This window comes from Sminthopsis crassicaudata, chromosome 1, assembly GCF_048593235.1.
Source record: "Sminthopsis crassicaudata isolate SCR6 chromosome 1, ASM4859323v1, whole genome shotgun sequence".
NCBI lineage: Eukaryota > Metazoa > Chordata > Mammalia > Dasyuromorphia > Dasyuridae > Sminthopsis > Sminthopsis crassicaudata.
Genome location: NC_133617.1, coordinates 326,210,374 through 326,235,471, shown reverse-complemented (window position 1 = coordinate 326,235,471; position 25,098 = coordinate 326,210,374). Strand labels below are relative to the sequence as shown.

The 25,098-nt window shown below is 33.2% G+C and overlaps 1 protein-coding gene across 3 annotated transcripts in view; it reads right to left on the bottom strand.

Moving 5' to 3' along the window:
- RETREG1 (reticulophagy regulator 1) overlaps positions 1–25,098 on the bottom strand; it is a 171,069-nt gene that overhangs the window by 114,762 nt on the left and 31,209 nt on the right. For all 3 annotated transcript variants that reach the window (XM_074279101.1, XM_074279103.1, XM_074279102.1), the window contains exons 2-3: positions 10,664–10,770; positions 6,491–6,521 (exon numbers count right to left, since the gene is read on the bottom strand). In XM_074279101.1, the coding sequence (XP_074135202.1) occupies positions 6,491–6,521; positions 10,664–10,770 (138 nt within the window). The remainder of the gene's footprint in view (positions 1–6,490; positions 6,522–10,663; positions 10,771–25,098) is intronic.

Here is a 25,098-nt window from a genome sequence, read left to right as displayed (position 1 = left end):
TCTATTCTAGCAGCATGACTTCATGATATCAACCAAATCTCCCATTTTTCACCTCTTTTATGTGTTATCTCCCCATTAGATGGGGAAATATCTGAGAACAGGTACATATTACACGATTTTTTGTATCCCTAGAACTTAGTACCATGGCTGGCACATAAATGGGCACTTAAGTGTTTACCAACTCTCTGAGTTCCCATGGATTCTCATAGTCAGTCACCTGCTTAGCCCTACCTACACCCAACCCCATGCTTAAAACACATTCTCTCCCTTGCTTTCTGCCTGCTGAAATTCTCTACCTGCCGAAATTCTTTGCCTTCAAGGTGCAGATCCTCCCTCTATCATACCCAACAGAAAACTTTTTCTCCCAGCTCAAATTTTCCTAGGACATTTAAATCTGGATCCTTCCCTTTGTCCCTAGGTGACACATGGTGGATAGAGCACTAGATTTAGAATTAGAAAAAAATCCATTTCAAATCCTCATTCATATACTCACTAGATATGTGATCCTGAACAAGCAATTCTCAGTCTCCTAATCTGTAAACCTACTATTATAATAGTACCTACACTTCACAACGTTATGAGGATCAATTAGATAAAAAATGCAAAAGTGCTTTACAAAAATTCTAAAATCAACTTTAACTTGTTTGCGTTATCACTCTTGATATCCACATCTACCTCTTGATCCAATATACTACTTAATTACACCATCATTTCTAGGAGAGAAGACAAGAACATTGTAACCAAGGCAAAAAACCTGAAAACTGAATTTTAAAATCTGAAATACATCAAGATACTCTCTAAATAAATGTGCAGTTAGACAATGAATACTACTAAAACTACCAGTGCTTCAGAATTAAAGTTTGGTGTTTAAAGCTCCTTAGTTTACCAAAAATAGTACTTTTTAAAAATAAGTAGAGTCTTTTCAACCAATCAGCTCTAAAAGCAGAAAAATCCTGCTTTTCCCCTCAAGTTATTTGTATTGATTCACTAGGATTTATTAATACTAAAATATTCCTTGCATAGCAGAAACTAGTAAAATATTAACACTAAATTTGTTTCTTGGTAAAACAACAATATAAGTTTTACTTTTTACAACTGGTATAAAAAGTTGCAAAAAAATTTAAAAATAAAATTATTGAGATTTTCTTTCCTAATGAAAGAATTATTGCTATGCCAAAATATAGTTCTTGTTCATCAGTGGTTCTGAATAATCTGCAGTCATACTATATGATTTCTTGACAGGTGAACAATGTTTTTGGAAAGATCAGATACCACATAAATGTATTTACAATTTTGATAAATTTCTTGGTACAAAATTATCACACCAACTGAAAACCTGCTACTATACATACAGGAGTTTCTAGGACAAGGGTTAATGTTAACTTAATAAAATATAATGTTCAACATACTCTGCATTTGCAGACAAACTAAGAGGAATGGATGCTATTTTTTGTTTCAAACTAATAGCAAATAAGAAGGTATTATATTTCTATATCTGTATTTCAACTTACTTGTAGTTAATTGAAATATTTAAAATCTGACATTATGAAAAATTGCTTTGCAAATCTTACTGCATGATATGAATGCTAGTTATTATTCTTACCTTCAATCAAGATAATTTTTATATGTGTGTGTGCATGTGTATCTATGTGTGAGAAAGAGAGAGAGAAGGGGAAAAGAAATAAAAGGAGGGAAGAAGAGAGAGAGAGAGAGAAAGACAGAGATGTGTGTGTACATGTACATCTTATATCTCTCACAAAATAAATTTCTTAATTTTTTTCATTTTTCATCTTTATTCTCCAAAGCCCACCATAATACTTCGCACGTCGTCAGAGCTTAATAAAAGACATATTTATGCCTTGAGTTTTGCTAAACACTTCATTATAACTAAAGAAACTGGGTACAAACATATTTTAAAATACTTTTTGATAATTTATTCAAAACAAATCACTAACTTGTATTTAAACAAGTTATATATAACAAATTAAAATGCATCCTAAATCTCAAGATAAACCCCTTTTCATATCTAATAGTTATATTATTAAGTCAGAAATCCATGTCTTTTTGTGCTGAAACATATTTTATGTTTTTCAATTGTAACATCATTCCTAGTAAAATTTACTGGTAAAATGAAATTGTCTTTCACACCAAAAATAAGAATTTTAATTAAAAAGCAAGTGATAATAAAAATCATATTTAATTCTAAAGGGCAATATCCCTGTGTATATCTCTTTCATTATAAATTTCTACTGGAGTACAACTGGAATAATGTATTTTATTTTATTTTGTTTCTAACATGTTACAAAATGGAATTAAACATGAAAACATGACAATAAAATTCTAATAAATTAAGAGTATATATATATATAGAGAGAGAGAGAGACATCTGATCAAATGGCATTAATTTGAGTTTTCTGAAAAGTTTTAATGATGCATTTTGTTTTGTTCTTTTTTTTTACATTACAAATATTTACATATTACTCATTTTGTAGGTCATTTGTAACAAAATAAAACATAAAACAATTAAGCAAAACTCATGATAATGACCTCATCTGAAGATGCATGCAACATTTCACATCTGCATCATTCCCTTCCCTCTTTATATTTCCTCTTCCTCTCCTTACAACATTTTGAGAGGGAGGAAAAGATAAAATAAAAATAAATTTATTTTTTAAGATATGCAAAATTTTTAAAAATTCTCATATCAAATTCCCTATGTCTCAGTATGTACCCTATATCTACCACCTATCTATAATGAATTGTCTTCTCTCTTCTTTTCAAATTACCACCCCTTATTTTTTTTCCTTTAACATTTTTTTCTGTATCCCTTTTCCAAGATTAAGATGTATTATTTTATTTATGACTAATCCCTCCCTGAAATATCCTCTCCTTTTATATTTCTCTTTCTTTTCTTTCTGTCCAATTTAATATCCCTGTTGAATTGAATGTGTTGCTATACTAAACTCTTTGGTAAATGTGAGTTGTTTCTTTTCAACCAATTCAAGTGATGCTATTACTCTATTCTTCTACCAAGTTTGTATATGATTCTACTTAAAGAATCCGATTATGTCTAACAAATTCCCCTATTTTTCCTCCCATTTCCCTTTATTCTTCTTTTGCTTTTCTTTTTTTTTTTGACAGCATCTTCAAAAAATAACAAAACTGTAAGTTTTCTGTCCGTTATTCTCTATGACCCCTTGTGACATGAGGATTCTAAAAAAATGCGTTTAACATCCCCTCTCCCAATTGGAATATAAACAGTTCATGTTAAAAAAAAAAAAAAAGTCCCTTCTTTTCCTTAACTTGCAGTAAACCCTTTAAATATTTGCAACAACATAATGACAAATGAAACAATACAACAGAAAATTATTTTCTAGGAGAGGTGGGATTTTGTAGTATTAATGATATTGCTGTGAAAAATATGCCTGTCTTCTCTAAAAAAAATCCTGCCTTTACTCTGCCATTTTGGCTCCCCAAAACTCTAAAAAGCAATCCCAAATCATTCTTCACATTCTTGAAGGTAATTACAAAATTTCTTAAAAGCGTATTGAGTGTCAAAGTGTGCTTTAACTAAAAAAAAGAAATGGAACTAGAGATCATTATTGATCACAAAGTAGAAAACTTTGATTATATCAAATTAAAAAGTTTTTGTACAAACAAAACTAATGCAGATAAGATTAGAAAGGGAAACAATAAACTGGGAAAACATTTTTACAGTCAAAGGTTCTAAGATAAAGGCTTCATTTCCAAAATATATAGAGAATTGACTCTCATTTATAAGAAATCAAGCCAATCTCCAATTGATAAGTGGTCAAAAGATATGAACAGACAATTCTCAGATGATGAAATTGAAACTATTTCTAGTCATATGCAAAGATGCTCCAAGTCATTATTAATCAGAGAAATGCAAATTAAGATAACTTTGAGATACTACTACATACCTGTCAAGATTGGCTAGAATGACAGGGAAACATAATGCAGAATGTTGGAGGGGATGTGGGAAAACAGGGACACTGATACATTGTTGGTGGAGTTGTAAAAACATCCAGACATTCTGGAGAGCAATTTGGAACTATACTCGAAAAGTTATCAAACTGTGCACATTCTTTGACCCAGCAATGTTACTACTGGGCTTATATCCCAAAGAGATCTTAAAGAAGGGAAAGGGACCTGTATGTGCAAGAATGTTAGAGCAGCCCTCTTTGTGGTGGCCAGAAACTGGAAACTACATGGATGCTCATCAACTGGAGAATGGCTGAATAAACTGTGGTATATGAATGGTGTGGAATATTATTGTTCTGTAAGAAATGACCAACAGGATGATTTCAGAAAGGCCTGGTGAGACTTACATCAACTGATGCTGAGTGAAATGAGTAGGACCAGGAAATCATTGTATACTTCAACAACACTATATATGATGACCAATTCTGATGGATGTGGTGATTTTCAACAATGAGATGAACTAAATCAGTTCCAATAGAGCAGTAAATGAACTGAACCAGCTACACCCAGCAAAAGAACTCTGGGAGATGACTATGAACCACTACATAGAATTCCCAATTCCTCTAATTTTGTCCGCCTGAATTTTGGATTTCCTTCACAGGCTAATTGTACACTATTTCAAAGTCCAGTTATTTTTGTACAGCAAAACAACTGTTTGGACATGTATACATATATTGATTTACTTTATACTTTAATATATTTAACATGTACTGGTCAACCTGCTGTCTGGGCGGGGGAGAAGGAGGGGAAAAAGAACAAAAGGTTTGGCAATTGTCGATGTTGTAAAATTACCCATGCATATATCTGGTAAATAAAAACTATTAAAATAAAAATAATTTTAAAAAAGAAATGCTCTAAATAACTTTTTAGGAAAGTATTAAAATAAAATATGATAAGGCATCTCACTTATTGAGGGGAAGTATCCATCAGTGTTAGTGACATTATCATCCCCTTGCATTCTACACTACTAAGTCATTCAGAACAGATTTTTCTCAATATGAATAGTTTCAGAGCAACTATAAGGTACTGGCCTTTTCACATAAGGGCACTTGGATTACTGACAGGGATAACTTTCTATCTATTCTTCTGACGAATGTTTCTTAACATTTCAAATGAGAGCAATGACTCTCTGAGAAAGTAGAAAGAAGAGGGATGCATGAAAGTCTATGTAAATGTGAAAACAAAATACCATTAAATTTTACATTACAAAATTATCTAAAAGACTGTTCTCAAGTTGATAATAGTTTTCCTTATATAAAGTCACTGTACTTTTCAGCCACCAAAATATCCATATATGACATTATACTTTTTCTCCCAGATTATTTTTCATGTTTGTTAATTGTAGTTATAAGTTAGTAATGAGTGAAAAAAACAAAGGTTGAAAAGAAAAAATTTCTTTTTTTTTTCAAATGATTATTTTAATACTAGATGCAAAAACACAATTTAATTTTTAAAAACCCACTAATGAAATCTCGTGAATCCCTCTGGATTTGGAAAACATATACTACCATGAAATTTTAAATGTTTTCATCTAAATTATGACATGTTAGTTTCATAATATTCACTTTACCTCAAGCAAAGTTATAATAAATATATATGTATATGTATTTGTGTCTATATAAATATACTTGAGCATATATGGGTGTATATTCATACACCCACCCACACATCCAATTTTGTGCACCTAAGTAACATTTAAGTTCAATTTTATGTAAATATTTATTAAGTCCCTAGGGTACAGAAGACATTTTGTGAAGTTGTGAAGAGACCACAACAAAAATGAAATGGTTGCTCCCCTCAAGTAGCTTATATTCTACTGGGTAAAATTAATATAGATTTGTACAAATAACTATAGGTCTAAAACAAAGCTTTCAAAATTAATCCAAACATGATCAGAAATTACTTTATTAGGTGCTAAAAAATGTTAATACTATATTAATTGACTGCCACTCATTTCTACATTTTCCTAGTTTTCCTTACTCAAATACACTCACAGAAGAAAAACAGGAAATATTTCTTTCCCTGAATAATTTTACCCCATTCTTTCTTCAATGAATAAATTTACTTTACTTATGTAAAAATAAATTAAAATATTGCTAGGACATTATGTTTTAAGCCATTTTGCCTTATTTGGTCTCATAAGAAAGCTGTTCTAATCAAACTAGGCAATTTAAGCAACATAGCTAATCAGTACAGATAAATATTTTTTCCAGGAAAATATCATGGCTTAACACCATGACTGAAGTGCTTCAAAATGCAACCTTCTTTTTAGAACAGTCTTCATAATCATTTTGTTCCTAAATCAACTATGTTGTTGAGACGTGCACTTTTGGTCATTGCCACAGAATCTAAGTCCCTGTCACTGAGACCCTGAACTGTGTAAAGAGAAGAGATGCAGTAGAGACATCAAGATGTCAGTGTCTTCCCCTAGAGTCCACACCTGAAGATTAACTATCATATTAGAAAGATTAAAAAGGAAATCCCCTACCTTTCACTGAGGCTCCTCCATAACTGTGCACCTGAAATAAAAAGTACAACAAAAAACTTATGTCAAGTATTTTTCCTTAACCACTTTCTCTTTTAAGTAATTTCCAAACAACTTGAAATTAAATAATCTTCCAAACAAATTATAAAATTTAAACTCAAAAACAACAACTACCAACTAAAAATTCCAAAAATTGACAATTTACTTCTCAGGCAAGTTTAGAACTCGAAAATAAATGAAAACTATTCAATTTGTCTAAGAAGCTGGGTAGCATTGTGGATAGAAAGCTACCTTAAAGAGCCAGGAAGTCCTATACTGAAGCACTGACAATACAAGCTTTATTATCAAGTTTTTTTACTTCTCAAGTGTTCTAGTAAATTTTCTAGGATTATAAATTATAAATGAGTTGCCTGTGTGCAACCATGGAAGGATTTTCCACACCAGGAGTGCTTTATGAGGCTTCTCTCTCCCCATATCTACTTCAACACCAATTTAAAAGATAGTAAAAAATTTTCTATTATAAACTCGACACAATACCAATTATAAGACAATCTTCATTTGCTTTCTATTTCATAGTGAAAATTTAAAATTATTTTAGAAAAATTTAATTTTCAATATTTTTACAATTAAATTTTCAGGGGCAAAACTAATATGAATAATTACAAAATGTGGCAGAAGAAGGGTCAAAGGGGAATAAAGATATACTCTTTATGTTTTAAAAGATCAATTTTCTGATTTGTGGTTATGGGCCAAGATATCTGATTAAAAATTAATTGTTTCTTAGATTTATGCAAAGGTATATTATTGCATTTTTATCTGACTTAGATGTTTATTTAGTTGCTACTCAAAACCAAATTCATTACAGCAGGTAAAACTCAAAGGCTAAGTTGGCTATATAGATAGTCTCTGTCAGACATTTAGACAGCAAGGATATTTAGCACCACTATTCCAAGAATTATTAAGGTTTCTTTCCCTCTCCCCAAGAAGCACGGATCTGTGCAGTGCCGATTCCTAGTAACACAAAAGGACTTTTAATTCACACCTACCCTAGTAAAACAGATCCTAGATTTTTCTTGCTTCAGAATTTATGAGATCTGCACTATTAATCCTAGAGAATGAAGTTCTTAGCAGGTTATTTTGCTAAAATCTTCAAGTCTGCCTATGACATGAAAATCTGAATATATAGAAAAGTCAGTAAACAGACAAACTAAAGTGAAATTAGTTCTTAACTCAGGAAAGGAACTGGCAATTGGTTAGGAGACTATTCTCTAAAGAGACCAAATTCAATAGGCCAATAAAATGTTATATATCTGTGGACAGCAGCAATCAAGAAAGACATCAAAAGTAAAAAGAAAACTTCATTCTATCATTGAATAAAACCACTGTGCATCTGCACTTGGAATACTGCATACTATTAGGATCCTTGCATCTCAACACAGACCTAAGTCAGTTGAACATCAACTAATAGGGTCAAAGGGATAGAGGGGTTACCAAAGCAGGGTAGATTTTAAAAATTAGGACATATGTCTTAAAATGGAAAGAGAAAAGGAATTCTGAATGAAATACATTGTATTGTGAAGATATGACTAAAAATGTATAGGTGTTTTTCAAATACAAGAATACCAATTCTTAAAGGTAAGCCTCTAGAGCTTAAAAAAAAAAAAACAAAGTAAAATCAAAGAAGGCCTATACTCCATACAGATAGTAAAATAACAGAATTCACTAATGTCATATGCTGGTCTATAAACATAAATCAGAAGATAGACCTTTCTTTTTTTAATTAATTTTATAATTATACATTTTTTGACAGTATATATGCATGAGTAATTTTTTTATAACATTATCCCTTGTGTTCATTTTTCCAGATTTTCCCCTCCCTCCCTCTACTCCCTCCCCTAGATGACAGGCAATCTCATACATTTTACATGTGTTACAGTATAACCTAGATATAAAATATGTGTGTAAATCCAATTTTCTTGTTGCACGTTAAGTATTGGATTCCGATGGTATAAGTAACCTGGGTAGATAGACAGTAGTGCTAACAATATACATTCACTTCCCAGTGTTCCTTCTCTGGGTGTAGTTGTTTCTGTCCATCATTGATCAGCTGGAAGTGAGTTGGATCTTCTTTATGTTGAAGATAGAAGATAGACCTTTCAATATAAATAGCATATAACTTTATTCTTCTTTTGTCCCTTCTCTATCACAACTTGGAACTGTTCACATTATTTTCACATTTAAAATCTGTATTGTAAGAACACAAAGAATGTGCTTAATTTGAAAAGAATCAGCAGAAAATCTGGCAGCCATATGTGCACATATATAACAGAAGATAAAATTTAGCAATGTGACTTTTTTTTAGAAAATTAAAACATTAACTCAATCTGAACTTCTTTAATGCTAATTCATGACTCCATTTACATTCCCCAAGGGAATCGGGGGTAAAAATTGGACATATAGATCCAAAAGAGATCTGGATAAATTAATGGGTAACAGCAGCCTAATCTTTGAAGCTGACATCAACTGCAGCAGCATTATAAATGCAGATGTTTATATGGCACTTTATGGTTACAAAGTGATTTGCAGCCAGGGGTGCTGCTGGAGCCAGCTAATATAGGCTTTTCAGTGTTTATTCTTAAATTTTTAGGTTGAGCATTTTTCGCCTTAGAAAATTAGCTTATGCAACAAAAATTAGGGCTTGATTTATTGTTTTGTTGATTTTTATAGCTTAAGAAAATGATGAATAAAATGGTTTTAAAACAAAGTCTTTTCAGAGAACTGATTATGAATAAATTCCTATTTTAAATTAATCTTCAAACAACTCTGTGAGGTAAATAGTATAAGTATTATACCCATTTTACAGATGCAAAAAGATGCTTAAAAGAATTAACTAAGATTATAAGATTTAGAACTAGAGGGGATCTTAGACATCCAAATTCTTCATCATATAGATTAAGAAGAAACTGAGAATCCAAAGAGTCCAAAAAGTCATATACCTAGGATATGAAAAGAATTCAAATTCAAATTAAAAAGTCAGATTCAAAGCCAATGCCCTTCTTACCATGTCGTCTCTATGCCATCAATAGAATAGCAATGCACTTCCATAAAACATCCTTTAGTGTCATGTCGAAGAGGAAGCATGGATGCATGCAACAATCATGCAAACAATGCATGCAAAACAATTTTGGAAAGGACAATGAAGATGGGAAGGATCTTAAAGATTCATCCAATTCCCACAATTCAGAGAGATTAGAACTCTTGTCCAAGATCAAACAGATGGCAAAATGGTCGGGATACAAATCTAGGGCCTCAGACCCCAAACACAATGCTCTTTCAACCATAACAAAGATCTGTCTGAATCAATTTTATTTATTTAAATTTAGGTTGGCCACCTTAGCCAATAATTTTCCACTTTTGACTACAGTGAAATAAAATGTCACATGCTAAATTATTTCCTAATTATTCACCAAAGATATTCAATAAGCAACAAAGAACATAGAGTTGTCTTCTCAACATAGACAGCCTTGTGTATCCATATATCAAACCTGATTGGTTCATTTACAAATTGGCACAAAGTACAGAGAAAGTTTGAATCAGGATTTTTAAATATTAAGCTAAAATATATTTTAAAATTAGTTAAAACAGTGTCTGTTTCAATTAATTAAATCAATTTTCAATAATTTCACTTTTTAAATTTACTACTAATACATTTTCATGAACTAGATTGTTGTTATACTCATTCTTTTGAAATTCAATAAATGAAGATTTCTTCCATTAAAGGTTTAACTTTTTTGAAACTGTGATTTAAATGTTACACCATATTTGGACAGATTTTGCTGGCTCATTAGCAAAGAGAATGATGCATTAGAAAATGGGCTAATTTTTTTCATATAGGTAAAATATGTAATTTATACTCATTAGTAGTTCATTTAGGAGAGGAAAAAGGTAACAAAAACCAACTGACCCCCTGAACTACAAAATTAGTAAATATTAAGCACAGTTAACATCTTTTTGCCAGGATCAATAATGTTAATAGAGCTGTCAGCCATCAGTGAAACCACAATAGGATAGATAACAGGTATATTCTTCTAATTTTATGACAGACATAGGAAGGTTAAATCTTGGAGAAAAAGTTCTTGAGAATTAAGAGATTAACTAAATTGTGAGTTTCCTTACCTTTCATTCTAGATAATACCATATCTTTTATTATCTGCAAAATTACACGTCCAAGTATCATGACTGAAATCAGGTGATACACTCTCCAGGGTGTCAGTGCAAGAAACCTAGAATATTAAAAAATGAAAAATCTATTTTAATTTCCATAAAAGAATCCTAAAGTTCTTTTAGTATCATCCCCAAGTCACAACATTACTATTGTATGACCAGTATTAGAAAAAGAAAATCTTGCTTAGCTCAAAAATACAAAGCAATCCCAAATTTTGTGCTGGATTTTCTTCAGCAAAATCATAAACACAATACTAATCAAAATAATAAGCTCCCAGTAAATATTCAGTGAGTTCAACATAACAAATTCAGATAAGCAAAAGCTTACTTAAAATTTTTATGTTTTTTACCTTTTTGACAATCTAATGAGGCCTACAAATCCTTATTCTCAGAATAATATTTGAATGTATTTATCAAAATGCAGAGGATTATACTGAAAAAGTTAACAAATATTTTTTAAAACAAGTTCATGGACCCCAAGTTAAGAATCTTTGGATGAGAAACACAGAGCTGCAGGGTTGATGATAGATAACAAATAATCACCACAGGCAGTATCTAACACAACCTCCCTGTTGTTTAATCTTTTCCTAGCCAAAGTAATCTCCAACTCTCCCTGTCTTACCAACTATTAAAACATATTTAATATAGGATTTAGAGTTGGCAGAAACTTGAGAAATCATCTACAGAACAATCTCATTTTCCAAAAAAAGGAACACGAGGCTTCAAAAAGTTCAATTATTTGCCCAACATCATTTAGAGCAAAGCTGAAATTCAAACCCAAATCTTCTAATTACAAATTAAATTTTCATTTAGCCTATCAACCACTTCCCTCTTCACAATCTGACAAATATTTATGAACTTAATTGCAAAATCTGACATCCTTTTCTCACTCCCTGGTCTTGTAGACCTCTAAGAATTTTGGTAGCTAACCACTCTTCTGCCTCCTGGCGGCTTTTTCACTGTCTGGGATTTTGTGATGCTGCTGTCCCTTGGGTGTCCTACCTTATCTGATCTCCTCATTTGCCTTTACTAGTTGATCATTCATATTATGCCTACCTAAGGGGTTGGTTTTCTCTCTCTCTCTCTCTCTCTCTCTCTCTCTCTCTCTCTCTCTCTCTCTCTCTCTCTCTCTTTCCCTCTCTCTCTCTCTCTTTCCCTCTCCCTCTCTCTCTTTCCCTCTCCCTCTCTCTCTTTCCCTCTCCCCTCTCCCTCTCTCTCTTTCCCCTCTCTCTCTTTCCCCTCTCCCTCTCCCTCTCCCTCTCCCTCTCCCTCTCCCTCTCCCTCTCCCTCTCTCTCTCTTCTCTCTCTCCTCTCTTCTCTCTCTCTCTCTCTCTCTCTCTCTCTCTCTCTCTCTCTCTCTCTCTCTCTCTCTCTCTCTCTCTCTCTCATTACCTCATCAGTCCCCATGGGTTTACTTATTTCTCCAATCATGAAGCCATCACCATAGTTCAAGCCCTAATCATCTCTCCCTGGAACTATTATATCTTCTAACTGATCTTTGTGACTCACCACTTCAATCCTTTCTCCACATAGAGGAGCTCACTTCTTTATTTGGCCTGTCAAACCTTTGGCCTTAACCTCCCTTCCCACTGTCTGTTCCCTGGCCTAACCTTGCTACTGTTTGTCATACTAGTACCTCTATTACTTACCCTCTAGGAGGAAACTGTACTAGGTGTCCTCGTGCCTACAATATATACCCTTTTAACACTACTGCTTAGAAGCCCAAGTGACTCACCTTCCAGGTTCAGCTCAGCTCAGTCACCACTTTTATTACTAAACCCAATTTCTAATGCCCTATTTCCCCCCCTGTTATTTCTTTTGTATAAAACTACATAAGTACATTACTTACTCCAATGAAATGTAAACTCTCTGAAGGCAGAAAATATCTCCTTTCTTTGTCTTCTCACCTTTGGGCTCTTATTACATAGGTATGGTAAATGATTGAACCATAACTAATAAAGGTAGCATGAAATAGTGCCTAGAAAGCAGATCTTAGAATCAGCAAGGTCTGGTATCAAGCCCTGACTCTGCCATATAAGGGCTGTGTGACCTTAGCAACTCCCTAAAAATAAAAATTAGAAATGAAATGGTGAACTCCTTTGATAGAAGGTCCCTACCCTGTAGAAACCATAAGCCTTTCAGATTTAACATGGCCAAAACAGAACTTGTTTTTTCTCCAAAGCTCACCCATCTTCTGAAAATTCTTATTACTGACAAGGCCACCAACATTCTTTGAGCCATCTAAATTTGTAATATCAGAATCATAGTCAATTTATCATTAAAGAGTTAGGACCAGAAGAAATCTTAGAGATCATGTCCAATCCCAATTTTACAGATGAAAAAAACAAGGTCAGAGAGTCCAGGTCCAAAAAAAAGAGAGAGACTAGATATATGAATAAGATATATTTCTAGGCCTTAGGAAGCTTACAAATAAAAATGTGATACTACAATAAGAAAGATACATATTACTGTAGGAATTCAAAGTGAAAGATAACATTTTGGGATGAAAAAAAACAGCCTAGATGGAAAAAAAATTTTAATGGGAATTAAACACATGGAGAGTATAGATGCAACTCTCAATATGCAGATATAGGAAATGTAATCCCAAGGAGGAGGCTGTGAAGCACATGCACATTTTGTAAATGGTTTCAAATAACTAAACATGATGTTAGGAGTTTTTGTTTTTGTTTTTAAATAGGTTACATAGCCAGAACTATAAGTGCCATCACAAATGCTCAAGTCAGCTTTAGCTATCTTGTTTCATTCATTTCTAGGGGAACTCAATGACTTTCTCACAAGACACCTTGTAAGAAAGAGATCATGTGAGTCTCTCTGGACCTTCATCCTCTCTGATGCTATGGTCCCCCAAAAAAGGGCTTTTATTATTGGCCTTTATGTTTGTTTTCTATTCTAGGTGAAATGAGAGGAGCCTCCTCAATTTTGTGAGTTCAAAAGCTGTGCAGGGATGTCTGGATGTTCCAGAATCCTAGGAGAGGATTTCAATATAGTATCAATGCCTTAGGAACAATCTTCAGGTTTGACTCTCAGGGATCCCAAACCAGCAGAAAGATTCATTAGGCACCGATACTACCTTTGGACAAGAACTTGGTGAGACAAATGCCATCTAGAAACGGAGTTAAATTTTAAGCCTACCAGCCAGATCAAAATAGTATAGGGCAATGTATGACCTAAAGGAATAGAGGGAAATGTCTGCACATATTTGTCCTTATTCTACCTTTCAAGTAAATATGCTTTGTAAAAGTTACCTGACATTAAAATGATTGAATGAAATTGTGATGTTAGCAATCTCCCTAAAAATAAAGGGAATACAGCCAGTGGAGGCTCAAGCTTGTGAATTGAATAAAAGACTCCTAATCTCTCAGGGAAATCCTGCAGTAATGTAGCCTGCCCCGTTCTGGGAGACCATCCTGGATATATAGGTCAAAAATGATAGGATCACAACTCACTTCCAAGTTGATCAATGATGGACAGAAATAACTACACCCAGAGATGGAACACTGGGAAGTGAATGTAAATTGTTAGCACTACTTACTGTCTATCTACCCAGGTTACTTATACCTTCGGAATCTAATACTTAATGTGCAACAAGAAAATGGTATTTACACACATATATTGTATCTGGGTTATATTGTAACACATGTAAAATGTATGGGATTGCCTGTCATCGGGGGGAGGGAATAGAGGGAGGAGGGGATAACTTGGAAAAATGAATACAAGGGATAATATTATTTAAAAAAATTACTCATGCATATATACTGTGGAAAAAATTCTAAATAAAAAAAATGATAGGATCATAGATTTCAAATAGAAAGGATGATAAGAGATTATCTAGTTATGAACTTTGAGATTGGACTTTGGAAATTATCTATTATCTATTATCAACTTTTACAAATGAGAAAACTTGAAGACCTATATTTTCAAGCTCATAGTTTGAATGAAGTGACATTAAAACTAGATCTTAAAAATCAATATGAAATAAAAGAGGCAAAACTGAGCAGGGGAGAGATGAAATGTCAGAAGGAATAGAGTACCACAGAATGAAAAGAATGAGATATACTTAAGAAACAATGATTCAACTTGAAGCAGGGCAATATATACAGAGTAAAGGTAAAAGGTTGGAGCAGAATCTACTATGCTTCAAGTGAAGTCAAAAAAGCAGAGGTAGCCATCCTGATCTCAGATCAAGCAAAAGCAAAAATTGATTTAATTAAAAGAGATAAGGAAGGAAACTATATCCTGCTAAAGGGTAGCACAGACAATGAAGCAGTATCAATACTAAACATATTTACCAAGTGGTATAGCATCTAAATTCTTAAAAGAGAAATAAAGAGAGCTGCAAGAAGAAATAGACAGCAAAACTACAATAGTGGGAGATGTCAACCTTGCTCTCTCAGAATTATATAAATCAAACCACAAAATAAATAAGAAAAGTAAAAAAAGTAAATAGAATACTAGAAAAGTTAGGTATGATAGATCTTTGGAGAAAACTAAATGGAGAAAGAAAAGAGTACATTTTCTTCTCAGCAGTTCATGGAACCTATATCATATATTAGGACATAAAAACCTTAAATTCAAATGCTGTAAGGCAGAAATAGTAAATGCATCCTTTTAAAACAGCAATGCAATGAAAATTACATTCAATATAAAGCCAGGGGAAAATAAACCAAAAAATAATTGGAAACTAAATAATCTCATACTAAAGAATGATTGGGTGAAACAGCAAATCGTAGACATAAGTAATAACCTCACCCAACAAAATGACAATAATGAGACATCATACCAAAATGTGTGGGATGCAGCCAAAGCAGTAATAAGGGGAAGTTTTATATCTCTAGAGGCCTACTTGCATAAAATAGAGGAAGAGAAGGTCAATGAATTGGGTTTGTAACTAAAAATGCTAGAAAAGGAACAAATTTAAACCCCCCAGTCAAACACTAAACTTGAAATTCTAAAAACAAAAGGAGAGATTAATAAAATTGAAGGTAAAAAAACTATTGAATTAACAAAATTAAGAGTTGGTTCTATGAAAAAAACAACAAAATAGATAAACCCTTATTAAATCTGATTTAAAAAAGGAAAGAGGAAAATTAAATTGTTACTCTTAAAAATTCGCCACTAATGAAGAGGAAATTAGAGCAATAATTAGGAGTTACTTTTGCTGAACTTTATGCCAATAAATTTGATAACTTAAATAAAATGGAAGAATACCTTCAAAAAATATAGTTTGTCCAGATTAACAGAGGAATAAGTAAATTGGTTAAATGGTCCTGTCTTAGAAATAGAACAAGCTATTAACCAACTCCCTAAGAAAAAATCCCCAGGACCAGATGGATTTACATGTGAATTCTACCAAACATTTAAAGAACAACTAACTCCCATGCTATATATATAAACTATTTGAAAAAATAGGGATTGAAAGAGTCCTACCAAATTCCCTTTATGACACAGACATGGTACTGATACCTAAACCAGGTAGGCTGAAAACAGAGAAAGAAAATTATAGACCAATCTCCCTAATGAATATTGATGCTAAAATCTTAAATAAAATATTAGCAAAAAGACTACAGAATATCATCCCTAGGATAATACACTATAACCAAGTGGGATTTATACCAGGAATGTAGGGCTGGTTCAATATCAACAACCAAATTAACAAAAACCATATGATCATCTCAATAGATGCAGAAAAGGCATTTGATAAAATCCAACATCCATTCCTAATTAAAAAAAAAAACACTTGAGAGTATATGAATAAATGGACTTTTCCTTAAAATAGTCAGGAGCATATATTTAAAACCATCAGTAAGCATCATATGTAATGGGGATAAACTGGAACCATTCCAAGTAAGATCAGGAGTGAAATACAGTTGCCTACTATCACTATTATTATTTAATATTGTATTAAAAACGCTAGCTTCGGCAATTAGAGCTGAGAAAGAGATTAAAGGAATCAGATCTTTCCACACAAATAAAGTCAGATTTAAATAATTGGAAAAATATTAGGTCGGGCGAATATAATAAAGATGACAATACTCCCTAAACTAATCTATTTATTTAGCGCTATACTAATCAGACTCCCAAGAAATTATTTTAATGACCTAGAAAAAAATAACAACAAAATTCATATAGAAGAACAAAAGGTCAAGAATTTGAAGGGAATTAATGAAAAAAAAAAATCAAATAAAAATGGCCTAGCTGTACCTGATCTAAAACTGTATTATAAAGCAGCAGTCACCAAACCCATTTGGTATTGGCTATGAAATAGATTAGTTGATCAGTGGAATAGGTTAGGTTCACAGGACAAAACATTCAATAACTACAGCAATCTAGTGTTTGACAAACCCAAAGATCCCAACTATTAGGATAAGAATTCATTATTTGACAAAAACTGCTGGGAAAACTGGAAATTAGTATGTCAGATATTAGGCATGGACCCACACTTAACACCATATACCAATATAAAATCAAAATGGGTCCATGATTTAGGCATAAAGAATGAGATTATAAATAAATTAGAGGAACATAGGATGGTTTACTTCTCAGACTTGTGAAGGAGGAATTTGTGACCAAAGAAGAAGTAGAGATCATTATTTGTCACAAAATAGAGGATTTTGATTACATCAAATTAAATAAACAAAACTAATGCAAACAAGATTAGAAGGGAAGCAACAAATTGGGAAAACATTTTTACAGTTAAAGGTTCTGATAAAGGCCTCATTTTTAAAATATATGTAGAGAATTGACTCTAATTTATAAGAAATCAAGCCATTCTCCAATTGATAAATGGTCAAAGGATACAAACAGAAAATTTTCAGATGATGAAATTGAAACTATTTCTATTTATATGAAAGTGTTCCAAATCACTATTGATCAGAGAAATGCAAATTAAGACAACTCTGAGAGACCACTACACACCTGTCAGATTGGCTAAGATGACAGGAAAAAATAATGATGAATGCTGGAGGGCATGCGGAAAAACTGGGACACTGATGCATTTGGTGGAGCTGTGAACAAATCCAACCATTCTGGAGAGCAATCTGGAATTATGCCCAAAAAGGTATCAAACTATGATCCAGCAGTGTTATTACTGGGCTTACATCCCAAACAGATACTAAAGGAGGGAAAGGGACCTATATGTTCCAAAATGTTGTGGCAGCCCTTTCTGTAGTGGCTAGAAATTGGAAAATGAATGGATGCCCATCAATTGGAGAATGGTTGGGTAAATTATGGCATATGAATGTTATGGAATATTATTGTTCTGTAAGAAATGACCAGCCGGATGAATACAGAGAGGCTTGGAAAGACTTACATGAACTGATGCTGAGTGAAAAGAGCAAAACCAGGAGATAATTATACATTTCAACAACAATACTGGATGAGGATGTATTCTGATGGAAGTGGATATCTTCGACAAAGAGAAGATCTAATTCAGTTCCAACTGATCAATGATGGACAGAATCAGCTACACCCAGAGAAGGAACACTGGAAAATAAGTGTGAACTGTTTGTATTTTTTGTTTTTCTTCCCAGGTTATTTTTACCTTCTGAATCCAATTCTTCTTGTGCAACAAGAGAACTGTACGGTTCTGCACACATATATTGTATCTGAGATATATTATAACATATTTAACATGTATAAGATTTTGCTTGCCATCTAGGGAAGGGGATGGGGAGAGGAAAGGGAAAAGTTGGAACAGAAGTGAATGCAAGGATAATGTTGTAAAAATTACTCATGCATATATTCTGTCAATAAAAAGTTATAATAAAAAAAAGAATTTTAAAAAGGAAATAAAAAGAACCAAAATAATAAATACACCAGTGAATTAAATGCTGAAAAAAATAGTGATTGATCCAAATTAAACTTTGAACATAAGGGACACGAAAGAAATTCTCAAGAGAGAATGTTAAAAAGGTAAGTGGAGACCAAGTAAATATTTTAATATAAAACCACAAAAGTTTGTGGTCTTCTGAACTTAAGGTTAAGGGTCCTTTAAATCTCAGATGCAGTGAGTCAATGAATTTTTCTATTACTTTTTTAGATCTTACTTTTTTTGATTGCATTGATCTAACTCCCGTTGCTTATGAGCTAAACATGTCAATCATGCTGACCTCAGGTCTGGATATCTGCCCTGGCTCTGGTTGCTTTCAAGCTCTCTAGTAATGTTTTCATCCCTGACTCTGGTTCTAGACTTCCTTAACCTATAACTTCTCAGTGTATCTTGATGCTGCCCCTACCATATCTTGGGGTTTTTTTCTATAGCCTTGACTTGGCTTCTTTCTGGATTATATCCTAGACTATCCTTTACTCTTAAGAACCAGCTTAGAACCTCGACTCCTTTCTCAGCTGGGGACTGTTCCAGGCATGGACAGCACCTCTCCCTGCTCTCAGATGCCCTCCAGTGGCCTATTTGTCACACTTTTGTCTCCTGGACCACACAACCCCTCATATGGTACAATCAAGGGGCATCTGACAGGTTTCATTTCCCTAACTCTTCCTGATGGCATTTTTTCTTGATCTAAGGAAAGGAAAAATTATTCTCTCTCTCCACAATAAACAGTTCCACTATAATTAGTTTTAAATAGGCCAAATGATGTTGCAGGATCACTGACTCCTCAGAGACTTTTTTCTTACTATTTTTTTTTCTTTTAGGTTCATTTCTCCCATGATGATTGAAAATATTTATTACCGCAACTACTCATATACTTATAAGTAGCACTTTGAAGTTTACAAAGCATTTTCTCTTCATTCTTAGGACTAAAAAAAAGGAGGAAAAAGAATCTTTTATTTTCTCTAAAATTAGCTATATACAATAGAGACTAACTCTTCTTCTGGGTGCTAATCGTTACTTTGGAAGGGAGTAAAATACATATAAAAGAATTATACATGTTTAACTCATATTGGATTACCTGATGTCTGGGGAGAAAAGGGAAAGGAAGAGAGAAAACTTTGGAACACAAGATCTTATAAAGGTGAATCAATGTTCAAAACTATCTTTGTACGTATTTTGTAAATGAAATGCTATTTTAAAAAATAATTTTTAAAAAGAGGTTCGTTAACAAAAGTTGGCCACTGTTTGAATTGTTTTAGCCACAGCATTTTATAAATAACATCTACTAAGGCGCATTATTATTGCTGTCTTTCAGTCTTTGTCATGTTCAACTCTTCGATGGGGTTTTCTTGGCAAGGATACTAAGAGTGGTTTGTATTCTCTCCTTTAGCTCATTTTATAGATGAGGAAACTCAGGCAAACAATTAAGTGATTTGTCCAGAATCACTCAGCTAATAACTGTCTAAATCCATATTTGAACTCAGATGTTCCTGACTCCAGATGCAGCACTGTATCCAGTGAACATGTAGCTGTGTCCTACTAACATATAAGGAGGTTCTAATTTCTATCAATGGAGGCAGTACCCACAATTATTAAAGCATGGATTCTTGACATGTCAGGCACTATGCTAGGCAACAGCAATATAAAAATGTATAACAACAAAATCCCTACCCTCAATGAATATAAAGACAAAAAAAGTTTTTTAAAAAATATTTTACTTTGCCCCAATTATATATCCAGATAATTTAAAAAGATTTTTTGTAAGTTTGGAGTTCCAAATTATATCCTTTTCTCCCTTTGTCCCCTGTTCCAAATTCTATTCTTTTCTCCTGAGATGGTAACCCATCAAATATAGGTTATACATGTGCAATCATTAAAACATCTCCAAATTAACCACTTTGTAAAAGAGAACTCAAAAGAAAAAGAATAGAAGAAAGTAAAAAAATAGTATAATTTTTGTTCCAACAATACCAGTGCTAGATCTATATTCCAAAGATATCAAAAAGGGGGGTGGGGGGCTAATTGTACAAAAATACTTAGAGCAGCTTTTTTGTGGTGATTCAGAACTGAAAATCAAAAGTTTTATTTCGCATCCAGTACTAGCTAAGAAATAAGAACGGTGGATCTATGGAATACACTTGGTACACAAAACACAGTAATCAATGACCATAGTAACCTAGTGTTACTATGAGACTAGCTATTTGACAAAAATTTCTGAGATAACTGGAAAACAACAAAACACAAACTAGGTATATAGATCAACATTTCATGGCATGTACCATTGTCATATATCATGCCACTGATAATATCAAAATGGGTGCACAGTCTAGACATAAAGGGTGATAGCATAAGCAAGTAAGAAAATCAAGGAATCGTCCACTTGTTAGATCCATGGGAAGGGCAAAAATTCATGACCATACAAGAGATAAAGAGTATTACAAAATGCGAAATAAATAACTTTGATTATATTACAAATAAATACTACAAATAAAACCTACACAACCAAGATTAGAAGAAAATCAGAAAGTTGGGAAACAATCTTTACAGTAACTAACTATCTCTGATAAAGGCCTCATTTCTCAATTATAGAGAGAACTGAGTCAAATTTATAATAATATAAATGGTCAAAGGATATGAACAGGCAGTTTTCAGATGAAGAAATCGAGGCTGTTTATAGATATATGAAGAAGTATTCTAAATCACTTTTGACTAGAAAAATACAAATTAAAACTATTTTGAAATCCCAGCTCACATCTATCAGATTGGTCAAATATGGACCAAAAAAAAAAAAAAGTGACAAATGTTGGAAAGGAAGTGGCAAAATTGGGACACTAATGTACTGATGCTAGAGTTGTGAACTGATTGAACCATTCAGAATATAGAATTATGCCCAAAGGGCAACCAAACTGTTCATATCCTTTGATCTAGCATAATACCACTAGAAGGTCTGTATCCTAAAGAGATCATTAAAAAAGGAAAAGAACCTATATGTATAAAAATATTTATAGCAGCCCTTTTCATGTTGGTAAAATGTTAGAAAATGAGGGGATGCTCATCAATTAAATGGCTGAACAAGTTCTGGCATATGAATATAATGGAATACTGTTATGCAATAGGAAATGAACAGGAAGATTTCAGAAAAAACTGGAAAAACTTATACAAAGTGATGCAAAGTGAAATGAGCAGAACCAAGAAAACACTGTACACATAACAGTAATATTGCTATGATTGACCCAACTCTTCTCAGCAACACAATGATCCAAAACAAGTACAAACGACTCATGAAGGAAAAGCTATCCATAACCAGCTAAAGAATGGAAGGACTCAGAATGTAGATCAAAACTTTTTTTTCCCCCAGTTTATTCTTTCTCATATTCTTTTTTCCTTTTGGTAGTTTTTTCTTTTATAACTGTGACTAATGTGGAAATGTGTTTTACATGATAGTGTGTGTATAAATATATGTGTATACACATGTACATACACACATATCAAACTGCCTGCCATTTTGGAAGAAGGTGGGACAGAGGGAGAAGAAAAATTTGGAACTCAAAATCTTGTGAAAATGAATGCTAAAATTATTTTTGACATGTAACTGGTGGAAAAGGTAAAATAATATTTAAAAATTTAAAAAGAAAGATAACTATCCAGAACACTTAGAACCAGAAGGCAAATAGAAGTTGAAAGAATACATTGATCACCTCCTAAAAGAAACCTTGAAACAAAAACTCTCAGCAATCCAGCTTCGAAGTGAAAGAATAAAATAGTGCAAGAAGACAGAAAGAATTCAAGCACTGAGGAAGGATCACAGAGAATTTGCCCAAAATCATGATTAATAAAAGGAAATTTTAGGATAAAAGTTGGCTCACTATTTGGGAGGGTTAAGGGATTAACCTGATTGATTAATGGTTGTAATGAGAATGTTAGCATAACAAAGTCTTCAATGCTTCCCCTAGGCAATGGCTTTTAAAATCTAAATACAACAAGTAGAGCTGTTGGCTTTAATAGGTGCTTCAGGGGTTCTCAAACAACAGCCCTAGGGTGGCTGCTGAGGACGTTTATGTGGCCTGCCAGGTTATGGCAAATGAGCTGAGAGGTGGAGACAGAGTGTGAGTTTTTGTTTTTACTATAGTCCGGCTCTCCCACAGTCTGAGGGACAGTGAACTGGCCCCCTATTTAAAAAGTTTGAGGACCAGTGCCCTAGAGTTCACATCAATATAGTATTACTGTGGTATACCCACCTGGGAAAATAGGGAAAGAAGAAAAGGGCTGATACAATTAATTAGTACTAACTGAATTGCAAAAAATTCAAAATAGATTTTTAAAAATGTAATTCCTGTTTTAGCCTCTTCAAAATGAGATGTTGTCAGTGTTTCTCATAAATGAAAAAAAAAATTATGTCTAATCTTCTTTTTCCCCTCTAGAATTTATACAACTCACAGAATTAACTTGAATCCTTAATCTGAGGACTTTTGTATTAACAAAAGTTTTCTCTAATCATAGTAGAAAGTACAGCTTCATAAAGCACAAGGATTTATCAGCTCTGTTATATGTATAACAGAACCTTGAATTTTACTGACAATTGATTCTATTTTCTTATCAACTCATGGGAACACAGGCAGTCCCTCATCCAATTTAATAATACAAGCAAGCCTGACTTAAACAATGCAGTCTTTAGTCTTTGTCAATCAACCATTTGTAAAGAACTTTGCAAAACATTTGAAAAAAAAAAAAAAAAAAAAAAAGGATGCTGGGAGGAATTCAGTGTTAAATAAGAGCTTCCCTGAGACCTGGATAATTTTGTGCCAACTCTCAGTTTTTATACTTTCAAGGAAGTTTTAAATATAAAGTCATATAAAGGGAAGGAAATGACAAAACTGAGGGGGGGGGGAAATCATACACAAACAAAAAGGAGTTTGTATTCTGCAGAACCTCAAGACCTTGTTTAAAATAGATAGATAGATAGATAGATGTATCTATCTATCTATACACATATATGTATATATGTGGAAGAACTTTTATCATTGACTAAAAGGGGGAAAGGTATCAAAATAATCCCATATTTTGACAATAATTAGAAAATTATCTCTGGCACGCAGAATATTTTTGGAAATGATACATCTGTTAGATTTCTTCACTAGACCACCCACACTTTCCTATGCCAACCCCCTCATTACCTCCCTAACTTCCTATCATTTTGCTTGCTCACCCCTCTCAGCTACTCACCACATCATTGAGCTCTGTCTACTGCCAAAGATAGTCAGGCTGCCAAAAAACAGCAATATCCATGAAAATCTAAGGGAGTACTGTTCAAAAGTAGAAAGGAAGTATTGGATCAAGATAATTATAAGGGATACTTCAAGGTCATGCATTTTAACATAAGCCAGTATGAGAAAGGGAAAAGAAAAAAGATGACAAGAGCAGGGAAACAAAAAGTGAAATTTAGAAGGGAAAAAAAGACAGGTTATGAATACAAGGAATCAAGGAAACCAAAGCGGGGCTGGGAGAAGAAACAGCTAATTAAAATCCTTACTAGATATACCAACTTATTTAATTTTATTTTAGTTCTCAGGCACTGAAACATAAGATCATTTTTCAGGCAATGAGCTAAAGAACATAAATTTAAATACTGGGCTCCCCCTTTCCAGAGCAAAATTTTCCAGATATCCAACCCTTTTCATCCTGCCTACTATCCTATGATTTTATAAACTCCAAGCGCCCCTCTTCTATATCCACAAGAATGCTGCAAACAGTAGAGATTTCCATGAACTAATTTCTTCCCTCATCGAGCAAACATTTGTTGTCTGTTAGATGTACAGCACAGTGCTAGTTTCTAAGAATATGAAGGAAATGTGTGATACATAAAGTCCTTCCCTCTAAGAGTTTACAATCTTGTTGGGAAGACTAGACCCTTGCAAATATGAATTTCCTTACATTACAAAGCAGGCAAAATAGCACAGAGAGAGCTGATAGGTACTTGTTCAGTCATTTTCAGAATCATATTTGTGCATATATTTGGAAAAATATGATACTATTTAAAAATTCAAAAAAAGAGAGTTGAATTATTAACTAGGAAATATAAGGAAACTAGGCAAAGTATTAAATACCTGATTCTTTGTGACCCCATTTGGGGTTCTGTTGGCAAAAATACTAAAATGACATTCCTTTCTCCAGGTCATTTTACAGATGAGATAACTGAGAAAACTGAGGCAAATAGGGTTAAGTGAGTTGCCCAGGATCACAGAGCTAGTCCAATGTCTGAGGCCAGAATTGAATTCAGACCTTCCTGATTTCAGGCCCAATGGTCTATCCACTGCTCCTCTTATAGACATCCTTTATCTCATCTCTTACTCATGAAGAAAAGATGGACAGAAACAGGTATCTGGATGGTACCAGTACAGAATACTAATCCATCCAAATTTTCTTGTCCATTCTTTCATACAACTAGCAGCATTAAAAGGCATGAGCTGGCCAGTCTTGAGAGTTGAATCATTTGAATATGGAATTATGTTTAGAAGAACTGAACATGTTTAACTAATAT